Raw genomic sequence first — 23,727 nt, 5'->3', positions numbered from 1 at the left:
GGTCTGAAGTCACAGGTAGGCCAGACTGGGTAAGGATGGCAGTTTCCTTCCCTGAAGGACATCTGTGAACTGGATTTTTCCAACAATCGACAATGGTCATCATTAGACTTTTAATTCCAGATTTTTTTTATTGAATTCAAATTCTACCATCTGCTGTGGTGGGATTTGAACCCAGGTCCCCAGAACATTACCTGGGTCTCCAGATTACTGGTCTAGCAATAATACCATTAGGCCATTGTCTCCCTAATATTCATGATTGAAATGGTCATTAAAATTAAATTAACACGAGTTTATTTTGTAAATCCCTTTATAACTTAAAACAATGAACCAGAACTTATGATCTCTAAACAGTCAGCAATCAGACATATCCTGATATGTATCAGGATCCTTTGGAGCCCCGATTACGAGATAATTGGTCAGGAAGTTTAAACTTCCAACGATCACTTACTAGCATCCAGAACCCTCCAGAAGAACCCCAATACTGAGTTGGAATCAAGACTTCAGAGAGTTCTAACTTACCTGAATAGTTACCTAGAAAAAAAATAAAGAATGTTCTAACCTCTGGATAACAAGAGAACTGATGACCCTGCCTGAGGATCCCCCATTACCCAACCCCTAACCCAGCGATCTGACATCCAGCCTGATTTCTAACCCACCTCTCCACGACTAATCCTTCCACCCCACTTTCCCCTTACGACCACTCATTTTTCCTAGCCCTTCATTCACTCACTGCTACCCTATGCCCTCAGCTGTCAAGATTCACTCACATTTTCATCTAATACACTATCCCCTCAGCCACCCATGTCATCCTACTTCTTTACCCATCTTCCCTCCGTAACTTGTGAAAGTGCCATTGAACCTTCATACCCTTGGATACAGCAGTTACTGCTGTAAAAAGGGGGTGTCTTCAGCGCTGCACAGGAAGATTTCCTGATCAGATACGTTCTATGTTTCTAAAGAAGTGGCCCAGATTTGACATTCTGGCCAGAAATGTGAAGTTCTGGGGCAAGGTAAATATAAAGGATCAGAGTGGCTATTCGAAAATGATAAATAAACAGTATACCGTAACTCTACTGTGATTGCCACTCTTCAGAATAGTGTGCCAGTGATCTAAGTTCTTCAGAACTTCTGATGTTTACATGATTATTTTTGAGTTCTAAAATAAATGCATCAGTATCGGGTCTTAAAAAAAATCAATGTAAAATTCATGTTTAAAAATAGTTAAGTATGCTTTAATCATGATTGATCAGAATTATATTTATAGTTAAACTTCAGTTAAGAAGAATAATTTTATAGTATAACAAATTGCTTTAACTGGTAAACCTTCATTTTGGTAGTGTGCATAAAGATGGGGCTTTTTAATATTTAAATGATTTTTGAAAATGCAATAGTAACAAAGAATTTAAATTAAGTTTATGAAAATGGAGAAATGAATTAAATATCAATTCTCTTTCCACTAAGCTTTACCTCAGTTTTCCTTATTTGTTAATGGATAAGGCAAACTTTCTGTAGACTGCTATCATTAATCTTCTAATATTGTTTTGCACTTTAATTCTCCTAAAGTTTTGTTTGGCAATAGATCAATGGTCCTTCCTACAGAGGTCTGCCTTACAGGCTCTAAAATATTAAATTAAGTATTAAAATAACTAAATATTGAAACCATATGGTGAACTTATTAATGTTCTCATTCATCTGCTCAATGCTGTATTTTAAAAGAGTATTTATGCAAAAGAGGAAAACCACTACTGCAACTGATTTTGAAAATTAAATTTTAGGTTAATCTTTGATCTGTACATTTCTTTTACTCTTTCATGACATGTGGGTCTCACTGCCATTAAGATGGTAGGGAGCCACTTTCTTGAATTGCTTCAGACCATCTAATCTGGTTATTGCTATTCTGCAGTCGGAAGGGAGCTCTGGATTTTGACCCAGTGACCATGAAGAAACAGCAAAATATTTCCAAGTCAGAATGGTGTGTGGCTTGAACGGTAACTTGTAGGTGGTGGTGTTCCCCTGGATAAGGTAACATTGATTATTGAATCTTTTTTGTTATTATATTTACCAAGATACATAGTGGATACTTAAGAGTGGCTAAATCGTGGAGGCAGGGTGGTCATGGGGTTGGGTTGCGGAGTAAAGGGAGAATGGGTTTGAGAGTTAGCAATCACTATTACAACTGTGCCAATATCACCGTAAAGCAAGATGGTTCTTTTAGCTTGCCAGCTTCACCATCCACCTGCTTCCTTCACCACCGTGGGCCTGCATCTGGGGAACTTGCAACGTAAATGGGTTTGTAGAGTTAAGAGCTTTCCTGACTAGATCATCCCATCTCTTACTTGAAAATCTGGCCCTGTATTTCAAAACAATAGCATTGCAATCTTAGGTTTCTTAACCTTGAGTTATCTAAAAAACAAAGAACAGGACAGCACAAGAACAGGCCCTTCGACCCACCAAGCCTGAGCCAACACGTGACACCTTTCTAAACTAAAATCCTTTTGCTACTACGTGGTTGGTATCGCTCTGTTCCCTACCTATTCACGTATCTGTCAAGATGCCTCTTAAACATTGCTATTGTATCTGCTTCTACCAACTCCTCTGGCAGAGCATTCCAGGCATTACCACTTGCCTATCACATCTTTAAACTTTCCCCCTTTTACCTAAAACCTATGTCTCCTAGTAATTGGCATTTCTACCCTGAGAAAAAGACTGCAAAATCCATTATATCTGTGCCTCTCAATTTTGTAAACTTTGATCAGGTCGACCCTCAGTCTCTGACGATCAAGTAAAAAGAATCAAGTTTGTCCAAATTCCTCTTATAGCTAACAACCTGGTACACCTTTTCTGTACCCTGTTTCAAAGTCTTCACATTCCTCTGGTAGTTTCACTGCCAGAACTGTACACAATATTTCAAACATGACCTAAATAAATTTCTATATACTTGCAACATGGCTTGCCAGTTTTTATACACTGTACCCTGACCGACGAAGGCAAGCAAGCCATATGCCTTCTTGACCACCTCATCCACTTGTGTTGCCACTTTCAGGGAACTGTGGACCTTTATGCCTAGAAACATCTGTATGTTGATGTTTCTAAGGGTTCTACCAGTTACTGTATACTTGCCTCCTGCATTAGACCTTCCAAAATGCATCACCTCACATTTGGCCAGATTAAATTCCATCAGCCATTTCTCTGCCAAGTTTCCAGCCTTTCTAATATCCTGCTGTATCTTTTGGCAATACTCCTCACCATCCACATCTTCCCCAATCTTTGTACCATCCTCAAACTTACTAATCAGGTCACCTACATTCTTCTCCAAATCATTTAGATACATATTACAAACAACAATGATGCCAGCACTGATCCCTACAGAACACCACTGGTCACAGATCTCCAGTCAGAAAAACACCCTTCCACTGCTACTCTCTGTCTTCTATGACCAAGCCAGTTCTGTATCTATTTTATAGCTCACCTTGAATCCCGTGTGACTTTACATTCTTTATCAGCCTGCCACGAGGAGCCTTGTCAAAGGCCTTGTTAAAGTCAATGTAGACAACAGCCACTGCCCTGCCCTTATCAATCATCTTGGTCACTTCCTCAGAAAAAGAATTAATCAAGTTTGTGAGACACAATCTCCCCCGCACAAAGCCTCTGTGCCTTTTGCTAATAAGTCCATATTTTCCCAAATGTAAGTAAATCCTGTCCCTAGCAAATCCTATCTTATAATTTCTCTACCACTGACATTAGGCTCACTGACCTATAATTTCCCAGATTATACCAGTTGCCTTTCTTAAACAAAGGAACAATATTGGCACTACTCCAATCCTCTGGGACCTCTCCTGTGACTAAAGAGGATACAAAGTTTTCATACAAGGCCCCAGCAATTTCCTCCCATCCCTCCCTCAGTATGCTGGGATCTAAGCACAATATGATATATTTACATTAAAAGAAACAACAATTTTTTTGGACATTTTATAAATTAGCCAAAAGACTTCTAAAATTTATTTTACAATGTTATCATCAGATAAATGGAAATGTACTGCCACCTACTGCAATAATACAGAATTCACAGACATTAGATGGACTGCTTTTTACATAACTATTATCATTTTAAAATAATCCAGTAAGGAGACATTAAGTCACGAAACAAAGAATAAATTAAAGTGACTCTTTGTGGAAGGGCACAATTAATGAAGAACAAACAAGAAAAAAAATCTGGAAAAATGAAGAAACTTGCAAAGATAATTAAAATTACCAGAGTCCAAGATGGGATCCAGTCCCTGTGATGCCACCAGTTGCAGAAAGACTCGCGCATAACTCTGGGCAATGTCAAGGCCATGGAGGAGAGACAGGCAGTTACCTATACAGGCTGCACTGGCCATCATGACCAGGTCTATGAACAGAGTCATGAGGAGGTGCTCAGACTGGCCTGCTACTCCATGTTATAGAATCTCTACGGTGTGGAAACAGGCCATTTGGCCATTGATCTGCACCAACCCTCCAAAGGACATCCCACCCACACCCAAATGCCCGCCTATCCCCGTAACCCCGCATTTACCATGGTTAATCCACCCAGCTTGCACATCCCTGGACACTATGGGGCAATTTAGCATGGCCAATCCACCTAACCTACACATCTTCGCACTGTGGGAGGAAACTAGAGTATCTGCAGGAAACCCACGCAGACATGGGGAGAACTTGCAAATTCCACACAGTCACCCAAGGCTGGAACTGAACCTGGGTCCGTGGTGCTGTGAGGCAACAGTACTAGCCACTGAGCCATCACGCTGTCCCATGCCACTGATGTACCTGCACCCCACTTCCACTACAATTCACCCCACTATCACCAGGTGACCAAAACACCATGAATAATGACTTAAGCAGAACCAAAGCACCTCCTTCAAATAGTGGCCCAGCAAAATATGATGGGCTACAAATCTAAACCTGGGGCAATGTACAGAGTGTACAAGGTGATGTACAGAGAATTGGAGGATTAAATTACTTCAATTCAACAGATTCACTTGCTCCCAATAGAAGTGCTTTCAGAAAACTGATTTATTAATTTTACTACTTTTAAATCTTACCATAATCAGGTTGGAAGATTTGACGAATGAGCAGAAGAAACCACTCTTTGGTAAGACCGCCCATATCTAATCCGGCTTCTCCATCAAAGGTGACTTTCAATTTCTTTTTTAAATCTGCCCTTTTCCTCGTTAACTGTAACATAAAGAGGTGCTCAGAGGGAAGATGAGGATTCAATTTCATGTGTCATTTACTTTTTAAAAAATGAATTGTGGGTAAGAGAAAATACATCCTTGACATAGAATCATGGCCTCCATTTGCACTGCAGGGATTCTATTTGACCCAGAGTTTATACCGACTCTCCAAAGAGCAATCCATCCAGACTCAGCCCTCCATCCTACCCCCTGCATTTAGCATGGCTAATCCACCTAACCTGCATGTCTTTAGATTGTGGGAGGAAACAGGAGCATCTTGAAGAAATCCACGCAGACATTGGGAGATCAACAAACAAACAAACAAGTCACCGAAGGCTGGAATCAAACCCTGTGCTAAGCACTGTACCACCATGCCGCCCCATATAACTACAAATAATCTGTCTAGCTTTGTGCTTTAGTTTCTGTATTAAATCGTGCCAAAGTCTGCTGTTAGCACCATCAACACATTTTGTCAGTCAAATAATTTAGTGCAGTTACAAGATGACAGCTAGAGTGGCATTTTTGACAGTCCATTCAATCAGAGTAGTTGTGCAGAATTCTACATCTCACTGATCATCAGCAATTATGTCTTTTTTCCTTTCTCTATTGCTTAAAGCTGTGGCTGGTATATCAAGAAAATAATACACCAGGTGTGGCAGGCTGCATTTGCTGTGGGGCTTGCAAGAAAACTGCCACATTCACCTACTCCCTTCCTAAGCTCGCCCCATCACTAGTGCTCTCCTCACAACTTACAACACACGTCTTAACTTTATTACTATACACTTGTTCTTGACTCATATGTGCTATGCAATGGATGATCAATTAGTGCATAGTAATTGAGTCCTTGTACACAGAGATAAGACTATAAGATGTAGGAGCAGAAGTAGACCATTCAGCCCATTAAGTCTGCTCTGCTATTCAATGAGATCATGGCTGAGCTGATAAGCCTCAACACCACTTTCCTGCCTTTTGCCCCATAACCCTTGATTCCCTCACTGATTAAAAATTTGTCTATCTCATTAAGTATATTCAATGACACAACCTCAACAGCCCTCTGCAATAAAGGATCTATCCTCAAGAGAAGAAAATCCTCCAAGCGACATCTTATTCTGAGATAATACCCTCTGGTCATAGACTCTAGTACAAGTAGAAACATCTTTTCTGTATCTACTCTATCAAATCCCTCAAGAATCTTCAATGTTTCAATAAGGTCACCCTGCATTCTTCTATATCCCAATGAGTAAAGGCCCAATCTACTCATTTCTTCTCATAAGAGAGGCCCTCCATACTTGGTATCAGTCTAGTGAACTTTCTCTTGGCTGTTGCCAATGCCCGTATACCATTCCTTAGAGAGGATATCCAAAACGGTTTACTGTATTCCAGCGTGGTTTGACAAGTGCTTTGTGTAGTTTTAGCAAAACCTCCCTACTTTCATAATCCATTTGCCTTCCCAATAGCCTACTGAACTTGGATCCTAGCTTTTTGTGATTCATGGACAAGAATCTCCAAATCCCTCTGTTCATAGTTTTCTGCAGTCTTTCTCTAATAATGTAATTTAGTAATATTTCATCTCTAATCAGAGCCAAAACATTTCCCTACATCATATTCCATTTACATTTGTCCACTCGCTTAACCTATATACCTCTGCAGATTTTGTGTCATCATTCACACTTTCTTCTTACCTATTTTAATATAACATTTTTGTTACCCTTTTGTTACCTATGATTGTGGTATGTGTTAGCATTCACATATTATAGATATTGCAGATTTTTAACAAGATCTTTTTATAACACAATAATGATATTAAACCCAATTGGAATACACCTTATACCGTACATTTATTTCACAAATAATTTAAAAAATTGCAGTGTCTCTTTGGTCAAACTAACTATTTAATTAGTGACTCAATTGATGTCATTCATTATAAAAGTGACATGCTATAAAAGCAAAATACATACAAAATTGCAGTTTACTTAATTTATATTAGCTTATTTATCTAGAACAATCCTACAGATACCTTATCTTCAAATCTCACCAACCACTTTTTCCTAAACAATTTCAGCAATTGCTTGTCTACGATTGAACAATTTGTTTATGAAAATCTTCTAGGTGATCATTCCAAATTTCCCTTTGACTATTTCTGAAACTGTATCTCTTTGACCTTTTCTTCTCTTTCATGCATTTTCCAGATCAATCAAGAGCCTTTCAAAGCAGAAAATCTCAAGACTCTGAACTTGGTGACCAGAGCCGAACAAGAAACTAGAGATATTCTGAGCTAAAGACTTGCATTTGGGCATAACACCCTCCAACTTTTATAGTTCAGCATTTTATTAATTTTGTTTACTGTTGGTTCACGGTGATCAGGAATGTCGATCTTTATCTCTTATAAAATACAAAGTCTCGCAACATCAACTCCAATATTTCAACACTATCCACAATATGTCTCATTCCATTGTTTTTCTTTCTCTGCAAATTTTATTTATCCATACTAAATACAAAAAAAAAATAAATGGAAGATAAAATATTTTATCTAACTCACTTTGAAATCCTCTAAGTGCCTATTAGATTCAACTGCCTCTCTTAATTTGGTACTAATTACAAATGTAACTAGCTTACACTTCTGAACACAGGTTGTCGCAAAACCTTACTGCATAGCAAGAGACTATTTGGCCCAATGTGGCTGTTTGAAAGAGCTTTCAATTAGATCCACTCTTTTCTAATTGCCCTGCAATTCTTTCTTTTCTCACACATATTTAAGTCTCTTTTAAATTTCCTATTGAATCCGTTTCCATTCCATTCCTTTTAGGCAGTGCAATTCATATCATAAGTTGCTTTGTTGAAATAAATGTGTCCATATTATCCCTTTGGTTCCTTTGCCAAGGCAACTCCTCTAACAAATATGTGATGCTTAATACCCTTCAACCATTTTCTGAAACATTCTCAAGTTTTAGCCTTAATGTAGACCATGTTAAGCCTGAAGCATTAGCCAAATGCTAAAGGTTGGTTAACTGAGGAAAATAGAAGTTTGAAGCTAAAATCATCAGCAAAAGAATTATGCACCATGTCTTAAAAATGTGCACAGACATACACAGTTAAAAAAAAAAGCACAACACCAACACAGTCATGGCCCTTAAACAGCACCTTCCAAACCCACAACACATACCACTTTGAAGGACACACTCAGCACACACACAGGAACACCACAACCTGCAAGTTACCTAGGACCCTGGCCAAGCTGTTAAGTACAGTTACAATGCTGGAATCAAGCAAACAAAATGCAAAGCTGCCCAAATAAGGCAGGACAAATCAAGCCCAGCCAATCATTTTGTGATCAGACTACACTCAATCCAAGTGATTGAAGCGGTTGCTAATGCTGCTATTACATAACACCATCACAGCATAGGACAAAGGAAGATGACTGTGTCTGTGAGAGGTCAATCAAGGAGGGAGAGACTGGGTCATTTAATATTTTTAAGATGATGACAGATTCTTGTTAGGCAAGGGAATTGAAGGTCATCGGGGGTAGACAGGGATGTGGAATTTGAAACACAAAAGATCAGCTATAATCTTATTGTGGAGCAGCATCAAGGAGTTGAATGGTCTACTGCTCCTATTTTGTATGTTGGTATCACTTTAGCTCCAGGAGTTCTTCAGAGTAGTGTCCGAGGCTCAACTATCTTTGGTTGCTTCATCTATCATCTTCCCTCCATAAGATCACAAGTAGTGACTTTTGCTGATGATTGCCCAATATTCAGCACCATTCATGACTCCTCAGATAGTGACAAGCAACCCATGTCCTTAATCAGGAAGGACTGTACAATATCCAGGCATGGGCTGATAAGTAGAAAGTAACAATCACACCAGACAAATGCCAGACAATGGGCACCTCCAACAGGAGAACCTAACCCTCACCCCTTGATGTTCAATGGCATTCCCATTGCTGAACTCTCTGTTATTCAAAGTCTAGGAGTTACCATTTATTAGAAATTGGATTTGGCCAGCTATGTAAATATGGTGGCTACGAGAGCAGGTCAGAAGGTGGGAATCTAGCAGTAACTCATGTCTCCCCATAGCCTATCCACCAAGCACAAATCAGGAGTGCGATGAAATATTCATCACTAGTCTGAGTGGGTGCAGCTCCAACAACACTCAAGAAACTCAACAGCACCAGGGTAAAGCAGCCAACTTAACTGGAGTAACTCACCAAGCCTCCTTCCACAGCATATTTCAAACTGGTGACCTATATCTTCTAGACGGACAAGGGCAGGAGATACATGGGAACAACACTACCCGCAAGTTCGTCTCGAAGTCACACACCAACCAGGACTTGGAAATATATCACTGTTCCTTCTGTATCGCTGGATAAAATTCTGGGAACTTTGTTCCAAGCAGTATTGTGGTATTACCTAAACCCAAGTAGTCTGGTTTATTCTATTTTATCTACATTTCTTTAGTGAAATAAAATCTGGTTTTCGCTACAGAATGATGCCAACAGTTTGGGTTCAAATCCCACACCGACTGAGGTTACTATGAAGGACTCTCCTTAACCCCTCTGTTCGCCGGAGGCATGGCGATCCTTAGATTAGACCACCACTTTGTAAATAAGAGCGCAGACTTGTTATGTGGCAAGATTATGGCAACTTTACCTGGATTGTTAAAACCAAATTTGCAGCTTTGCGTGCTTATATTTCAGTGAAACGCCATGTCATTCAACAAAACAATACAAAATACGATCTATCAAGCCACATTTCCATCTGGAATCTGACCTGTCCAATAGTAACATGAACTGGGATTATAACATTTGGATGTAGGCTGACCTATGCTGGTTCTTTGGCGTCCCATCTTTAAGAATAAACTAAGGGTGCCGTTCTAGCAGCTCTGGTGATTGTGTAGGGTCCACAGTCCTACTTGAAGCAGGCTATTGAGGTCTCCTGGGATGATGCTGCTTGGCCTGCTGTGTTCATCCAGCCCTGCACCTTGTTGTCTCGGATTCTCCAGCATCTGCAGTTCCTACTATCCCAGATAATTATTGTTTTTTGGAATATACAGCACATTGTATTTGCAACTATTATATAACTGCTGGTGGAGCTCGGCAGAAATAATTCACCATGGGTAGCTCCTCATGTCAATGCAAATGTTATTATTTGGTGTTTCATAAAACACTTGCACAAAAACTGAACAGCAATACTTAACTATTCACAATTGGTTTATTACAGCCCTTACAAAGAGGAAATTTTACATTTATTTAAATAATAATGGTCAACTTAATTACAAAAACAGATTTAAGACTGACATTACCTCATCCAGTGAATCGTTAACCAGATGCACACGTCTCACTTTAACATTTAGGAAAAGCATGTTCATGTCTGGCTTCTGTCTACGAGAAACTTTATCAACCAAGCTTTGCTGTACAAGAAGAAGGTGGTGAGAATTCTGAAGCTAGTGTGGCAACTTTTAAACATTTGCAAAGACACATAAACACAGTAGGACACAACTTTGATTATTTCTATATTTTTTATATAAAAAGGAAAAGCAGAACAGTGCTAGGAAATGGGGACTTTGTCCAGTTTGCATTTAGTATTAGCCTCAAGCATTCCAATACGTTAGTCTCTTTTTTTTCCAATTTGCTACAAACCACCTGAACTACACATTTTCATTTTTGTCAAAATTGTTCGATTGAAGCACATTTGTATCTGTATCGTTGCATTGCTACACTTAGAACTCATGTCCAATGGAAAGTAGGTTGAGAATCCAAGTTGTTCTTCATAGTACAGGAGCTGTAATAATGATATGATCCTCCTTGCAAGTGTTGGCAGGGAGTGACTAAAAATTTACAGCAGAGCAAGGATGACAAGCTTAAACAGTGGCAGGGACTAAAATTTGAACATTAGCTGGAATAAGAAACTAGAACTGTTCTGTTAATAATAGAATGAGATTTTAAAAAGATAAACAAGATAAGAGTTCTAAAAGCAAAATATTGTTCCTTCCTATATAAATGATCCAATAACAAACATTCAAAGTTTGTTTCCAAAAAAGTTGTCTAACATTTACTTACCCTAGCTACTGTAATCATCTGCTGTTCAGAGTCTCTCTGAATAATAATTTTCTTCGCTGTTAAGGAGAGAATGAAAGGAAACTGGCAGAAGGAAAACCTATAATTTAATAAAAAAAGGTATTCAAAAGTATATGGGCATCTGAATTAGAAGCACAATACTGTTGCAATCTAGCTGTACAATTTCAAATATATACTAGATGCAGGAAATGTATCAGACCTTTCCAAAACATAACCACTAAATATTTTATGGCATAGCACAAAACGTGTTCAGTTGTGAACCAGTTTAACATGCAGGTGTGAACAAAGACAAGCCAGAGAGCACTCAGTGAAAGAAAAGGAAAGCTTTTGGGATGCCCCGAGATCAGAAAATGTTTTACAACTAATTAATTATTTCTGAAGTGCAGTCACTTTGATAATGTAAAAATTGCAGCAATCAATTGCTCATAGCAAACTTCTCCCATCAGCAATTTGATACTGCCCAGGTAATTGTGTTTCCTATGCTGATTTAGGGATAAATATTGGCCAGGCCACCAAGGACAACACCTTTGTTCTCCTTCAAAATAACATCTTGGATCATTACTGTCCACCAGAGACAGCAGACCGGGCACCAGTTTAATGCTTCAACTAAAAGACTGTGCCAACAATATAGCGCTCCCTCAATACTCCACTATACTGTGTCAGCCAAGACACTTGTGCTCAAACCACTTTAATATGATTTGAACCCACAACCTATTGACCTCAGAGGTAAGAATATTAGCAAGTGAGCCATAGCTTCAGACACATAGTCAGACAGACACTTTAGTAACTATCCGTGTCAAGGTATATGCAGCAGTGACACTCAACAGAACCAAATAAGCAAGTCAGAAGCAAACCACGCAAGCAGGCTTGTTGAGACAAAGTGAAAACAATCATAATTGATGATCCCTAACACATTGTTCTACTGGATGGAGAACCAGTTGGCATGCAGTACTCAGATCAAATGAACCAGTAGCTGTGCCAAGATACAATCAGGACAGGTAGGTGGGTGAGCAGGAGAATACTTGAGCTGATTAAAAGGTATGGTCGTCCTCTGAATGGGAGGGTCAGAGATTTTCACAGTCAAATTTTGTTTTCTTTATTCATTCACAGGATGAGGGCGTCGCTGACCAGGCAGCATTTATTGCCCATCCCTAATTGCCCAGAGGGCAGTAAAGAGTCAACCACATTGCTGTGGGTCTGGAGTCACATGTAGGCCAGAGCAGGTAAGGATGGCAGTTTCGTTCCCTAAAGGACATTAGTGAACCAGATGGGTTTTTACCGAAAATCGGCAATGGATTCATGGTCATCATTAGATTGTTAATTTCAGATATTTATTGAATTCAAATTACACCATCTGCCATTGTGGGATCTGAACCCTGGTCCCCAGAACATTATCTGGGTCTCTGGATTAATAGTCCAGCGATAATACCACTAGGCCATCACCTCCCCATTTAATCACTTAGCAACATACCCCACTTTTCAGTTCATCAGTCATTCTCATGCAAAACTTTCTTCATCTACAGATTTTATCAGTTTGTGAGAAGTTTAGTTCCTTCTCTAATAACCAGTAATGATTGCAGCTAATGAAGGGACCATGGTTGAAAAATTAATTGGTAGCCCACTCACCATAGAATGGTGCAAGGTGTTGGAGATTGATGCAGAACAGGTGTAAGACATTCCTTCAGTTATAGATTACTTTCAATTGTAATAGTCAATTCCTGTAAATCACATTGTCTAAACAATTAAACATATTTATTCTAAATGTATGCTAACTGCATTATGTCTTATATTTCCAACACTTGCATCACAATGATCTAAATGATCTAAAATCCTCTCCATTTGTAAACCTCAACATGTTTTGTTTAAATACAGATAGCACAAGTGTTGCTAACTGAGTACTCCAGAAGGTGCAATGTGATTGTGAGACTGATCATTACCCATTTGTAATTAAAGGTTAAAAATCTGATGACTCTGACCAAAATTGCCAGTGCCCTGCAATGGGCCACATACCCTCAAGGGGGCACTCTTGTGCCATTTTTACAAACTATTAAACGAACAGCATGTTTTAACACTGGACTAATGTACAATGTGCATTTATTGTTCACAATTTAAGATCAATAAACCAAAAATGTTATTTATATGCTTTCAAAATAATCAATACCCCACTTCTCTGTTTACCAAATCTTGATACCTCTTTGACCACAAGATGAGTTTCTGACCAAATATTTATTACACTGTCAATGTTATGTATTTCTACCTTTGGAATACTGCCCAACACTGGCCCTGCCTCAATTCCTGGTGTCTTTGTCACTCACAGGCTTGATTATTTCTCTACAGTCTAGCTAGTCTCCCAATATATTACTTTCCACAAAATCTGAGACCACCCAAAACTCTGATACGGTTTTCCCAACTCACATCAAGTTCTGTTGCACCATTACCCTGCGGTCACTAACTTTCATTGGCTCAAGTTTGGAGAATGCTTCATTTTTAAAATTCTCATTGTTGTTTGCAGATCCTTTTCTGTCTCTGTTCCTCCTTTTCTCTGTAACCTTCTCCAACCCATAATTCTGTAAGGTACCCACACTCTCCTAATGATCTATTCAGCATGATTTAAAAAAAATGTACAAATGAAAATAAATAAAAAATAAGAAATGGGGCTTTTTTTAGGCTGTGAAACCAGAGGAGGCAATCAATTGCTATTGTTAATAAAACTATAAATTTCTGTTTGAAGAACTTAATTGGGACTTGGCTGTAAATAATAAACAATTGAAATTTTAATTCTAGATTGTTATTACTTGAGGTATCTGTTGAATTGTGTCTAAACAATTAACACATAAAAATATGATATAGTATGTAATGTGCCAAATGAGCAGTTATTTTCTGTGTGTTGCGGACGACACCAAAATTGGTTGTAGACAGTGAAAAAGGTATCTAAGATTACGAAGGGAACTTGATCGATTTAAATTACATAAATGTGAAATCTAGCATTTTGATAAGACGAACAAGGGTAGGACTTATACAGTTAATGATAGGGCACTGGGGAGTGTTTGAAAAGAGAGACCTAGGGGTTCAGGTAATTCAGGTTCATTGAAAATTGCATCACAGGTTGACTGGTAAAGGCAGCTTTTGGCACGCTTGCCTTCATTGCTCAGACCATTGAATACAGAAGTTGGGGCATTATTTTGTGGTTGTACAGGACGTTGGTGAGGCCACTTTTGGAGTACTGTGTACCGTTCTGGTTGCCCTGCTATAGGAAGGATATTATTGAATTGGAGAGTGTGCAGAAAAGATTTATAAAGGATGTCACCAAGACTGGAGGGTTTGAATTATAAGGAGAGGCTGATAGGCTGGGACTTTTTTCACTGGAGTGTAGGAGGTTGACCGGTGACATTAGAGGTTTATAAAATCATGAGGGGCACAGATAAAGACTATAGCAAAGGCCTTTCCCCTGGGGTGGGAGAGGTTCAAAACCAGTGGGCATAATTTTAGGGTCGGGGAAAAAGATTTAGAAAGAGACCTGAGGGGCAACCTTTTCACACAGAGGGTGGTTTGTATGTGGAATGAATTGCCAGAGGAAGTAGTAAATGCAGGTACTGGTACAACATTTAAAAGACATTTGGACATGTACATGAATAGAAGGGATATGAGCTAAACGCAGGCAAATGGGACTAGTTTAGTTTGGGAATCTTGGTCGGCATGGACGAGTTGGTCCAATGAGTCTATTTCCCTGCTGTAGGACTCTAATTCTGCTCACTTGAAATTTTAACTTCAATCGTCTGTGTCTTCAGCTGCACAGGACTTCAGCTTCAGAAATCCCTTTCGAAACATCCCAGACTCTCTGAAATAAAGAATTGTGGATGCTGGACACATGAAACAAAAACAGAAATTGCCATCTTTTTCCTCAATCAAAGATTCCCTGCTGACTCCCAAAACAATGACAGAGTTCCCCATTCCTCAAATTCCACTCAACAGCCAAAGGATCATAAGCTCCCATTTCCGCCACCACCAGGCACATATTCTCCTCTCCTCCCTTCTCAAAATTCTGCAGGGACTGTTCGCTCTGTGATCCTCCTCTCCCAACACCTCCCCGCACCCCCATGGCACCTTTCCATGCAATCCCGATAATGTCCTTCCATCTCACTATCCAAGGACCCAAACGCATCTTCCAGATGAAGCCGTGCTTCACCCACACCTCACTTCAATCTAGTGTATTGTATCTGCTGCTCACAATGTGGTGTCCTCTATACGGGGAGACAAAATGCACCAGGTGACCACTTTGTGGAATGCCTACATTCTGCCTGTAAAAAATTACCGTGAGCTGCCGCCTGTTTCCTGCCACTTCAGCATACCACGATGTTCCCTGGCCAACATCTCTGTCTCAGATTTGCTGCACTGCTCCAGTGAAGTTCACCACAAGCTGGAGGAACAGCATCTCATTTTCTGCTTGGGGACTTTGCAGCCTTCAGGAATCAGTATTGAGGAGTTCAATAATTTTAAGAGCCTGAACTCCTCCTTCCATGTCTTTTGCCCATGCCCACACTCCAGGCCCTGTCAGAACATGAGTTGCTTTCAACATAGCGACCCAGTTTTCAATAAAACCCAAAAGAACTGCGGATTCTGTGAACAGAAATTGCTGGAAGAGATCAGCAGGTCTGACAGCAGCTGTGGACAGAAATCAGAGTAAACATTTCAGGTCGAGTGGCCCTTCCTCAGAACAGTTCGGAGGACTCATTTTCACCCTCATATTCATGACCGTCTGGGATTATGTGGAAATACCTGTCCTCAGTGCATTTCTTCTCTGCTCGTGTTCAGATAAATAAGCTTTGCATTCAAAAGCAGTGAAGACCTTGTAAAAGTTCTGAAGGGCCACTGGACCAAAAACATTGACTCTGCTTTCTTTCCACAGATGCTGCTGGAGCTGCTGAGTTTCTCCAGCAATTTATGTTTTTATTTCATTTTCCAGCATCCACAGTTCTTAGGGTTATCTTTTAAACTCTGTAAAAGAAGTTGCAAATGGGCCTGCTGACTAAAGTAAATGGAGTAATTTCTGTTCTGATATCCCCATTTTATGGCTGTGAATGCTTCCATTAAAACACTGAACCACTTTTACCCGAACTGCCCAAGACCATAATCACAAAGCCGAAGCTCTGATGAAGAGTTATCTAGACTTGAAACGTTAGCTTGCTCTTTTTCTACAGATGCTGCCTGACCTGTGATTTCCATCATTTTTTGTTTTCAGTAGGAAAACCTGGTACTTGTCTTGATGACGGGGTGGGAGACAGAGACAGTGAAAATGGACTAGCTGTGCTGAAAGCAGTTTATCTTAGTGCCAAATTTCCTATCCTTCCCCCACTGGTCTGCACATTACCTAAATAGAAACACTCAATACAATTGCACCCTTCTCATTCCTTTGCTCTAGCCAAACCGATTCTGTCCTTGAATCCTCGAAAGCATCCAGTTTCTCCAGTATTGTGAAGTTATAATTAAACAAAAATGCCACCCCAGCTTTTTCCCTCTCCTATCGCTTCTAAACATCATTTAACCAGGAATTAACATTCAGGCCAGCCTTTCCTTAAGCCAGCTCTCCATTATCATCAAAATATCATAATTCCACAAGGAAATTGTGTCTGTGCCTCTCCAACCTTATTGACTATACTATGTATGTATACAATACATGCAGTGTAGCCCTGAATGAGACTTCAGTACTTCTCACTTTCTCCACCTGTTAACTTGCTTTTCTCTATTTCTCTATCTGCCTCTCCCAGTATTTTGTGCACCCTGATATTACTTTCTAATATTGTATCATGTTCCCTCACAGCTGCTGAAATAGTTTAAAGCCCCCCTAAGAACACAGTTACAGTGCGAGGAACTCAGTTCTCGCTCTGTTCAGAGGCAACCTGTCTGGCTTGTCTCACTGGAGACAGTTTCAGTGTCTCAGGAACCCAAAGCCCATCTTTGTACGTCATATTTTCCAGCTATGTGTTCATCTGTCTTATTTTACAATTTCTGTACTCAATTGTACATGGTAGTGGGATTAATCTAGAAATTACCATTTTAGAGGTCCTGCTTGTCAGTTTTCTACCTACCTCCCCAAATTGCCATTGCAGGACCACATCCCACTTCCTCCCTAGGTCATTGGTAGGAATGTGGACCATGATTTGTTGCTATTCACCCTCCCCAGAAGAATGTACTGGAGCCATTCTCTGACAACCTTAATCCTAGTTTCAGAGAGGCAACAACCATCCTGCAATCACATTGATGACTGAAGAAATGGCTGCATGTTCCCCTAACTATAGAATTTTCTAATCTGTTCTGCCCTTCCCCTCATCTTTCTCTCCTCCTGCACAGTTAGACTATCCACAATGTTACAGGCTTGGCCCTTACTACTCTCCCCCTAAGATTCATCACATTCACCAAGATCCAGAACTGCAAATTGGTTAGTGACCAGGACCTCTGGGGACTCCTGCACTACCCATCTATTAGATTGCCTGGTGGTCACCCATTCCTCAAATCCTGCTTGCCCCCAATTGGTGGTGTGACCACCTCCTCTTAATGCATTATCCACAGTTCTCTGCCTTGCGAATGCACGTCATTGACTCTAGTCTTGTTACTTGAATTCTGAAACCCGAAGCTCAAACTTGTACAGAGGCTCCTATACAATGGCTTATCTGGTGTACACAAAGTGTCAACAACTCCCCACATACCAGCTGGCAGGCAAGCTGTCCTGCTACACCTTAATCTTAAACTTTTGTGATAGTCATTAAAGTTCTGAAGTTTACACTATAATGGATTGAAAGAATCAGCAATAGCTCTGTCTGGAATAAACTGTTAAGGGACAAGGACAACTTGTTGTTTAGGAACTGAAAGCAATTAGACATGCCTGGGAAAAGGCAGAGTTGAAGCTACATAAACAAAATCATTTTAACAAGTGCTTGATAACTTATGCCACAAGGACAAATCACTGCCCTGCAGAAGAATTTAAGAAGTCTGTTGCAGAGAAGTTGTATCTTCAAACAGACAGTCAATACCAAATGTGACAAGGAACAGGGAAGCTTCTTCTTATCATAAGGCAAACTGAAGACTTACAATATTGTGGATGAAAGAATCTAAAGGATCACCAATAATGTCACACCATGGAACTAGGGCACTGCAGTCAGCATGGACCAGTTGGGCTGAAGGGCCTGTTTCCATGCTGTATTACTCTATGACTCTATAACCCTGAAGGGCAGAAAATACCACAAGAATTCAACGCCAATTTTTTAATAGCAGAACTCGCGAGAATAAAACTGCATCGGATTGAATCCCGGACACATCCAGAGACAGACACTGTTTGTTGGAATCATGGCTAAATTCCACCATTAATTGGGTAATAACCAAATTGAGTTGTGAGGCTTAACTTGCTCGAGTCTTATTTTGGTTGCTACATGCAATGAATTTTAAATAATTGATCCAGTATTTGTCGGTGAGATTTCTTAATAAGTAGTCAAATTAAAGGTAGCTTGTGGTGATTTACCCACAACACTTTAGTTACTTTACTTGCCCTAACTATAGTTACTTTTGTTCCATTAGCCATAAAGTGGAAGTCAGTAGACATTTTTTGCCCTCAGTTATAAATCAGCTTACTCTCCTGTATCTACAAAATCTTGCTTTCCCTGTGTTAGTTTAGATGTTTACATTTTTCAAAGTTACTGCAGTTGAAACAGAGTCAACTCACTACTTTCCTGTGATGTCACTCTTATACACTGGTTTCCAAACTCAGTGGAAATTCATATCAATATTCTCTGCAAAATTATTTTTTTCAAAAATTAAGTCAACTTTTTTGAACTTATTAAATATTTACATAAATATAGCAGCAGTTTGTATTGCATCTATTTTATGAACTGATTGGACATGCGGGCCATCGACAGGCAACATTTATCCACATTAAAAATAATTCAGTTGGCATGCGTGACAATGCTGGTGGAAACATTTCATTGTTAGTCTACTTCACCATTATCTACATCAGTGAAGTTCACCTGAAATTGCCACTCTAATTAAAAAATCTATTTCCTTAATCCTTACATGCAGCACTGTTTTATTATGAGTATCATTGTACAGCAGATTAGGATTTGTTAATACTAATTCTTTTATAAAGGGAATTTTTAATCAAACAAAAAAGGTTTGAGAATCAAGGATATAAAAACACACAAAATTTTGACATTAGACATATCACAATGTAGTTTTGAAAAAAAAAGTGTTGGGAAAAATCTATTTTTATTTAGCGTGAACAATTCCATTTTCTTACCTATGAGAATTTCCATAACACTGCCAGATACGATACTCCTCCACGAGGTCGATATGATCCAAGGTAGAGTTATAGAAATCAGTGAAAGGAATAATTGGAGGATTTGCCAGACTGTTAGCTGCATCTGTGGTAACAGTAAGACGCACAAAAATCTAACATTTTTAGCATTAGTAACTATTCATAGAATCATTAAAATCTATTAAATAAAGTGTTGTCGATTAAATCTACTACGAAGTATTTAATATGTGGCATACTCAGTTTAAAAAAAAAGGAAGCAACTCAGTCCAATGTGCCAGTGATACGGTATTTTGCTGCAGCAATCTATAACTTATCTCCTCGTTTAATCTTCGCAATTAGCATGGTTTCCTCTAATGCTTCAAATATCTATCCTTTTTTCAACTATACATTGGCATCTGCTTCAGCCATGCCTTGTGTCAATTCTCCAACAATTTGTTGCAATTTCTCTTAATGCTTCTTCTCAGTCTGTGAAAACTTTTAACACGGTGACTCCTTCATACTAAACCCCAGCTATAAAGAAATTACTTTATTCACCAGAAAAACCATTTAAAATATTGAGAATCTATTAAACCTCCTTAATATTAATTGTGTTTAATTGTGAGCAGGTGAGTGGTATAAATTGAACACATATATAAAGACACACTTATTGAGACTATGGCAGCATTGAGTTAGGAGTTGTATGTATGCAGTGTTTAGTCTGTAACAAACAAGACTTAGTAAAGATTCACTCCAGGAATATTCTCCACCAACTGTTATTATTTTCCCCACCAACAACTCCTCAGATACTGAAGCACCCCAAGGTCCATATGCAGCAAGACCAGTTCAATTTCCAGGTCTGGAATGACAAGTGGCATAATATTCCCACTACACAAGTGCTAGGTAATAACCATCTCCGACAAGATTATATGACCATTGCCCTTCGATATTCATGATCTACGAATTCCCCACAATCAACATTATGGGGTAAACACTGACCAGAAAATAACCTGCACCAGCCAATGTAGCAACTACAAGAGAAGGTCAGAGGCTAGGAATCTTGCAGTGAGTAACTCAACTCCTGACTCCCCAAAGTTTGTCCACCATCTACAGGATACAAAGTCAGGAGTGTGATAGAATACTCCCCATTTGCTTGGATGAGTGCAGCTCCAACAACACTAAAGAAGCTTGACACCATCCTGGTCAAAACAGTCCACTTTATTGATGTCACATCCCCAAACATTCACTCCCTCCACCATTAACATGCAGTAGCAGTGGTGTGTAGCATTTCCAAGATGCACTACAAAAATTCACCAAGGATCCTTAGGCAGTACCTTCCAAGCCCATGATCACCACCATCTAGAAGGACAAGGGCAGCACATACATGGGAACATCACCACCTGCAGTTCCCCTTCAAGCTGCACACCATCCTGACTCAGAAATCCCTCTCTAAGGGCATTTTGGGAGTACTTACAGCAAATGACTGCAGCTCACTACTTTTTCAAAAAAGGAAACTAGGGATGGGAAATAAATGCTGGCCCAGCTAGCAATGCCCACCCTCTCATGAATGAATAAAATGAACAATTCTCTTTCAGTCAGGATTTATACCTAATATTCGTATGTTTTTACTTGCTGTTGCAAGCCTTATCTTACTCCACCACGACAGCTTCAAAATCCAAACTTACTGTGCAGCACTCATAGGGCGGAATTTAATTGACCTGCCAAAACCAGCATAGTGACAGGCAGAAGTACCCCAACACTGGAAATCTGTGTGGAAAACAATCCTCAATTACGATGGGAGTGAAAAACCTCTGGCAAAGCAAAGTGTGCAGAGGACTGTGAAACTTTGCAGAGGAACATAGATACATTGAGTGAGTTGGCAAAGGTCTGGCAGATGGAATACAATGTAAATAAATGTGAAGTCATACATTTTGGTAGCAGTAATAGTAAAAAGGATTATCACTTGAATGGTAAAAAGTTGCAGTATGCTGCTATGCAGAGGGACCTGGGTGTCCTTGCACATGAATCACAGAAGGTAGGTCTGCAGGTACAACAAGTAATTAAGAAGGCAAATGGAATTTTGTCCTTCATTGCTAAAGGGATTGAAATAAAAAGCAGAGAGGTTATGTTGCAGTTGTACAAGATGCTGGTGAGACCACACCTGGAGTACTGTGTGCAGTTTTGGTCTCCTTACTTGAGAAAGGATGTACTGGCACTGGAGGGGGTGCAAAGGAGGTTCACTAGGTTGATTCCGGAGTTGAGGGGGTTGACTTATGAGGAAAGACTGAGTAGATTGGGATTATATTCATTGGAATTCAGAAGATTGAGGGGGGATCTTATAGAAACATATAAAATTATGAAGGGAACAGATAAGATAGAAGTAGAGAGGATGTTTCCACTGGCAGGTGAAGCTAGGACAAGAGGGCATAGCCTCAAGATTACAGGGAGCAGATTTAGGATTGAATTGAGAAGGAATTTCTTCACCCAGAGGGTTGTTAATCTATGGAATTCCTTGCCCAGTGAAGTAGTTGACGCTACCAGTAAATGTTTTCAAAAAAAATCTACTTTTTTTTAGAACAATAAAAGGAATTAAGGGATACGGTGAGAACGCGGGTAAGTGGATCTGAGTCCACGAAAGGATCAGCCATGATCTTACTGAATGGCGGAGCAGGCTCGAAGGGCCAGACGGCCTACTCCTGATCCTAGTTCTTATGTTCTAAGGGAATCATGTCCATCAACAGCAGATGCCATTTTGTTTTATGAACAAGTTACCTGATACCTTCCCAGAATTGAATGGTGTTTCAAGGATTTAACAAGACTTGCACAGATCTCCCATGTCTCCCAAAGGCTGCCCAACAACCCCTGAAAAGTTTGCCTGTAAACTTATGAAGAGCTGGTCGTGATCAGAAACTTCATGCCCGAGTGAGGGGCTAGGTTTTGGGAAGCAGGGGACTGTTGAAAGCTTTGACCTTGCTGCAATAAATAATGGGAGTGGGAGGGGAGGTTTGTTTGGCCTGCATGCTTTATCCCCCTTGGAAGAGATGATTCTGTACATTATGGGAAGGGCGATTTCAGCGGCTTTGATGATAGTTAGTTCGATGCATACCTTTCCCGGTCATCCCATTTCACACTCATCCCTCAAATCGATCCTGTCCTACAATCTACTGATGTTGCAAATTTTCATTTCTCACTTTATGCTTTGTCTTTACCATAAACTTTGTTCTTTCTTCATTTGGAATGTTCAAAAAACTGGTACATACCTCTGCAGTAGAGGATAACCAAGACAGCAGTGGAGATAAAGAGACACAACCGCTCAATTGTGGTCACAGCTATCAGCTCAGAAACGGATGCTGCACATAATTTAAGATGATAGTGTGGAAGTATGATCTGCATATGGCAAGATAGCGTAAACTCTTTTACGGCCAAATTTGCCAGATTTCCTGCTGGATTCCATTTCAGGGGTTTGAAAGGTTTCACGCTGCCCAAAGAATGCACATTACGGAACCCAAATTTGCCCAGTGTGTTTTAAATGCAGATACAATTATCTTATTCAAATTGCTTATGTTGTTATATAAGTAAATCATACTCTACATTTGGGTCATTATCTACATTTGAAATGCAAAATGCGACAGCCTCTCAGATACTCACTGAGCAAAGCCAAGACTCTTGTTGCTGAAGGAATCCACCAAGTACACTTTGCCATTGGTGGTAGGTCATCTGGTTTTGCCGGAAACAGGCGTAAAGATATGAACTGCAGTAATGACTCTACCAATTGCTTAAATCTCCTTAAGGGCAATCTAAGGAAAACACAAGTCAATCTTGCAGTTAGTCAATATCACGTTGAAGTCATGATGTTCAGATGATTAATAAAATGCTTTCAGCAATGACTCAGGGAGTCCATCTCGTGAAAAGTTGAGTCACACAGGCAACAGATGACACAAGTTTAATTTCTGGCCTGTGCTCATTTCAGACAGAGCAGCAAAATCGGGTGTTGTAACTTCTCTTGCAAGCTTGGACTAACGTCAGAATACTTACTGAGATTTCTTTTCTCTGCTCACTAAGCAGCAGGTTTCATTTGGAAGTTGTATTGACGAATGTTTCAGTGGAGAAGATTGGACCTATGTAAACAGTGTAAAGGACCACATTCGAGAAAAAGTAACTGA

The 23,727-nt window shown here is 39.7% G+C and overlaps 1 protein-coding gene across 2 annotated transcripts in view; it reads right to left on the bottom strand.

Moving 5' to 3' along the window:
• Nucleotides 1–23,727, bottom strand: part of hectd2 (HECT domain containing 2) — a 105,979-nt gene that overhangs the window by 27,305 nt on the left and 54,947 nt on the right. For both annotated transcript variants that reach the window (XR_007264320.1, XM_048609237.1), the window contains exons 9-13: nucleotides 23,213–23,361; nucleotides 19,571–19,694; nucleotides 11,269–11,365; nucleotides 10,512–10,619; nucleotides 5,082–5,214 (exon numbers count right to left, since the gene is read on the bottom strand). Coding sequence is in view for 1 of the 2 variants with exons in the window: in XM_048609237.1 (XP_048465194.1) it covers nucleotides 5,082–5,214; nucleotides 10,512–10,619; nucleotides 11,269–11,365; nucleotides 19,571–19,694; nucleotides 23,213–23,361 (611 nt within the window). In the remaining variant the exon portion in view is untranslated. The remainder of the gene's footprint in view (nucleotides 1–5,081; nucleotides 5,215–10,511; nucleotides 10,620–11,268; nucleotides 11,366–19,570; nucleotides 19,695–23,212; nucleotides 23,362–23,727) is intronic.

This window comes from Rhincodon typus, chromosome 20 (genome assembly GCF_021869965.1).
Source record: "Rhincodon typus isolate 14 chromosome 20, sRhiTyp1.1, whole genome shotgun sequence".
NCBI classification, from domain to species: domain Eukaryota; kingdom Metazoa; phylum Chordata; class Chondrichthyes; order Orectolobiformes; family Rhincodontidae; genus Rhincodon; species Rhincodon typus.
The sequence above is the reverse complement of the archived record's forward strand: the minus strand, read 5'-3'. Positions and strand labels throughout refer to the sequence as shown.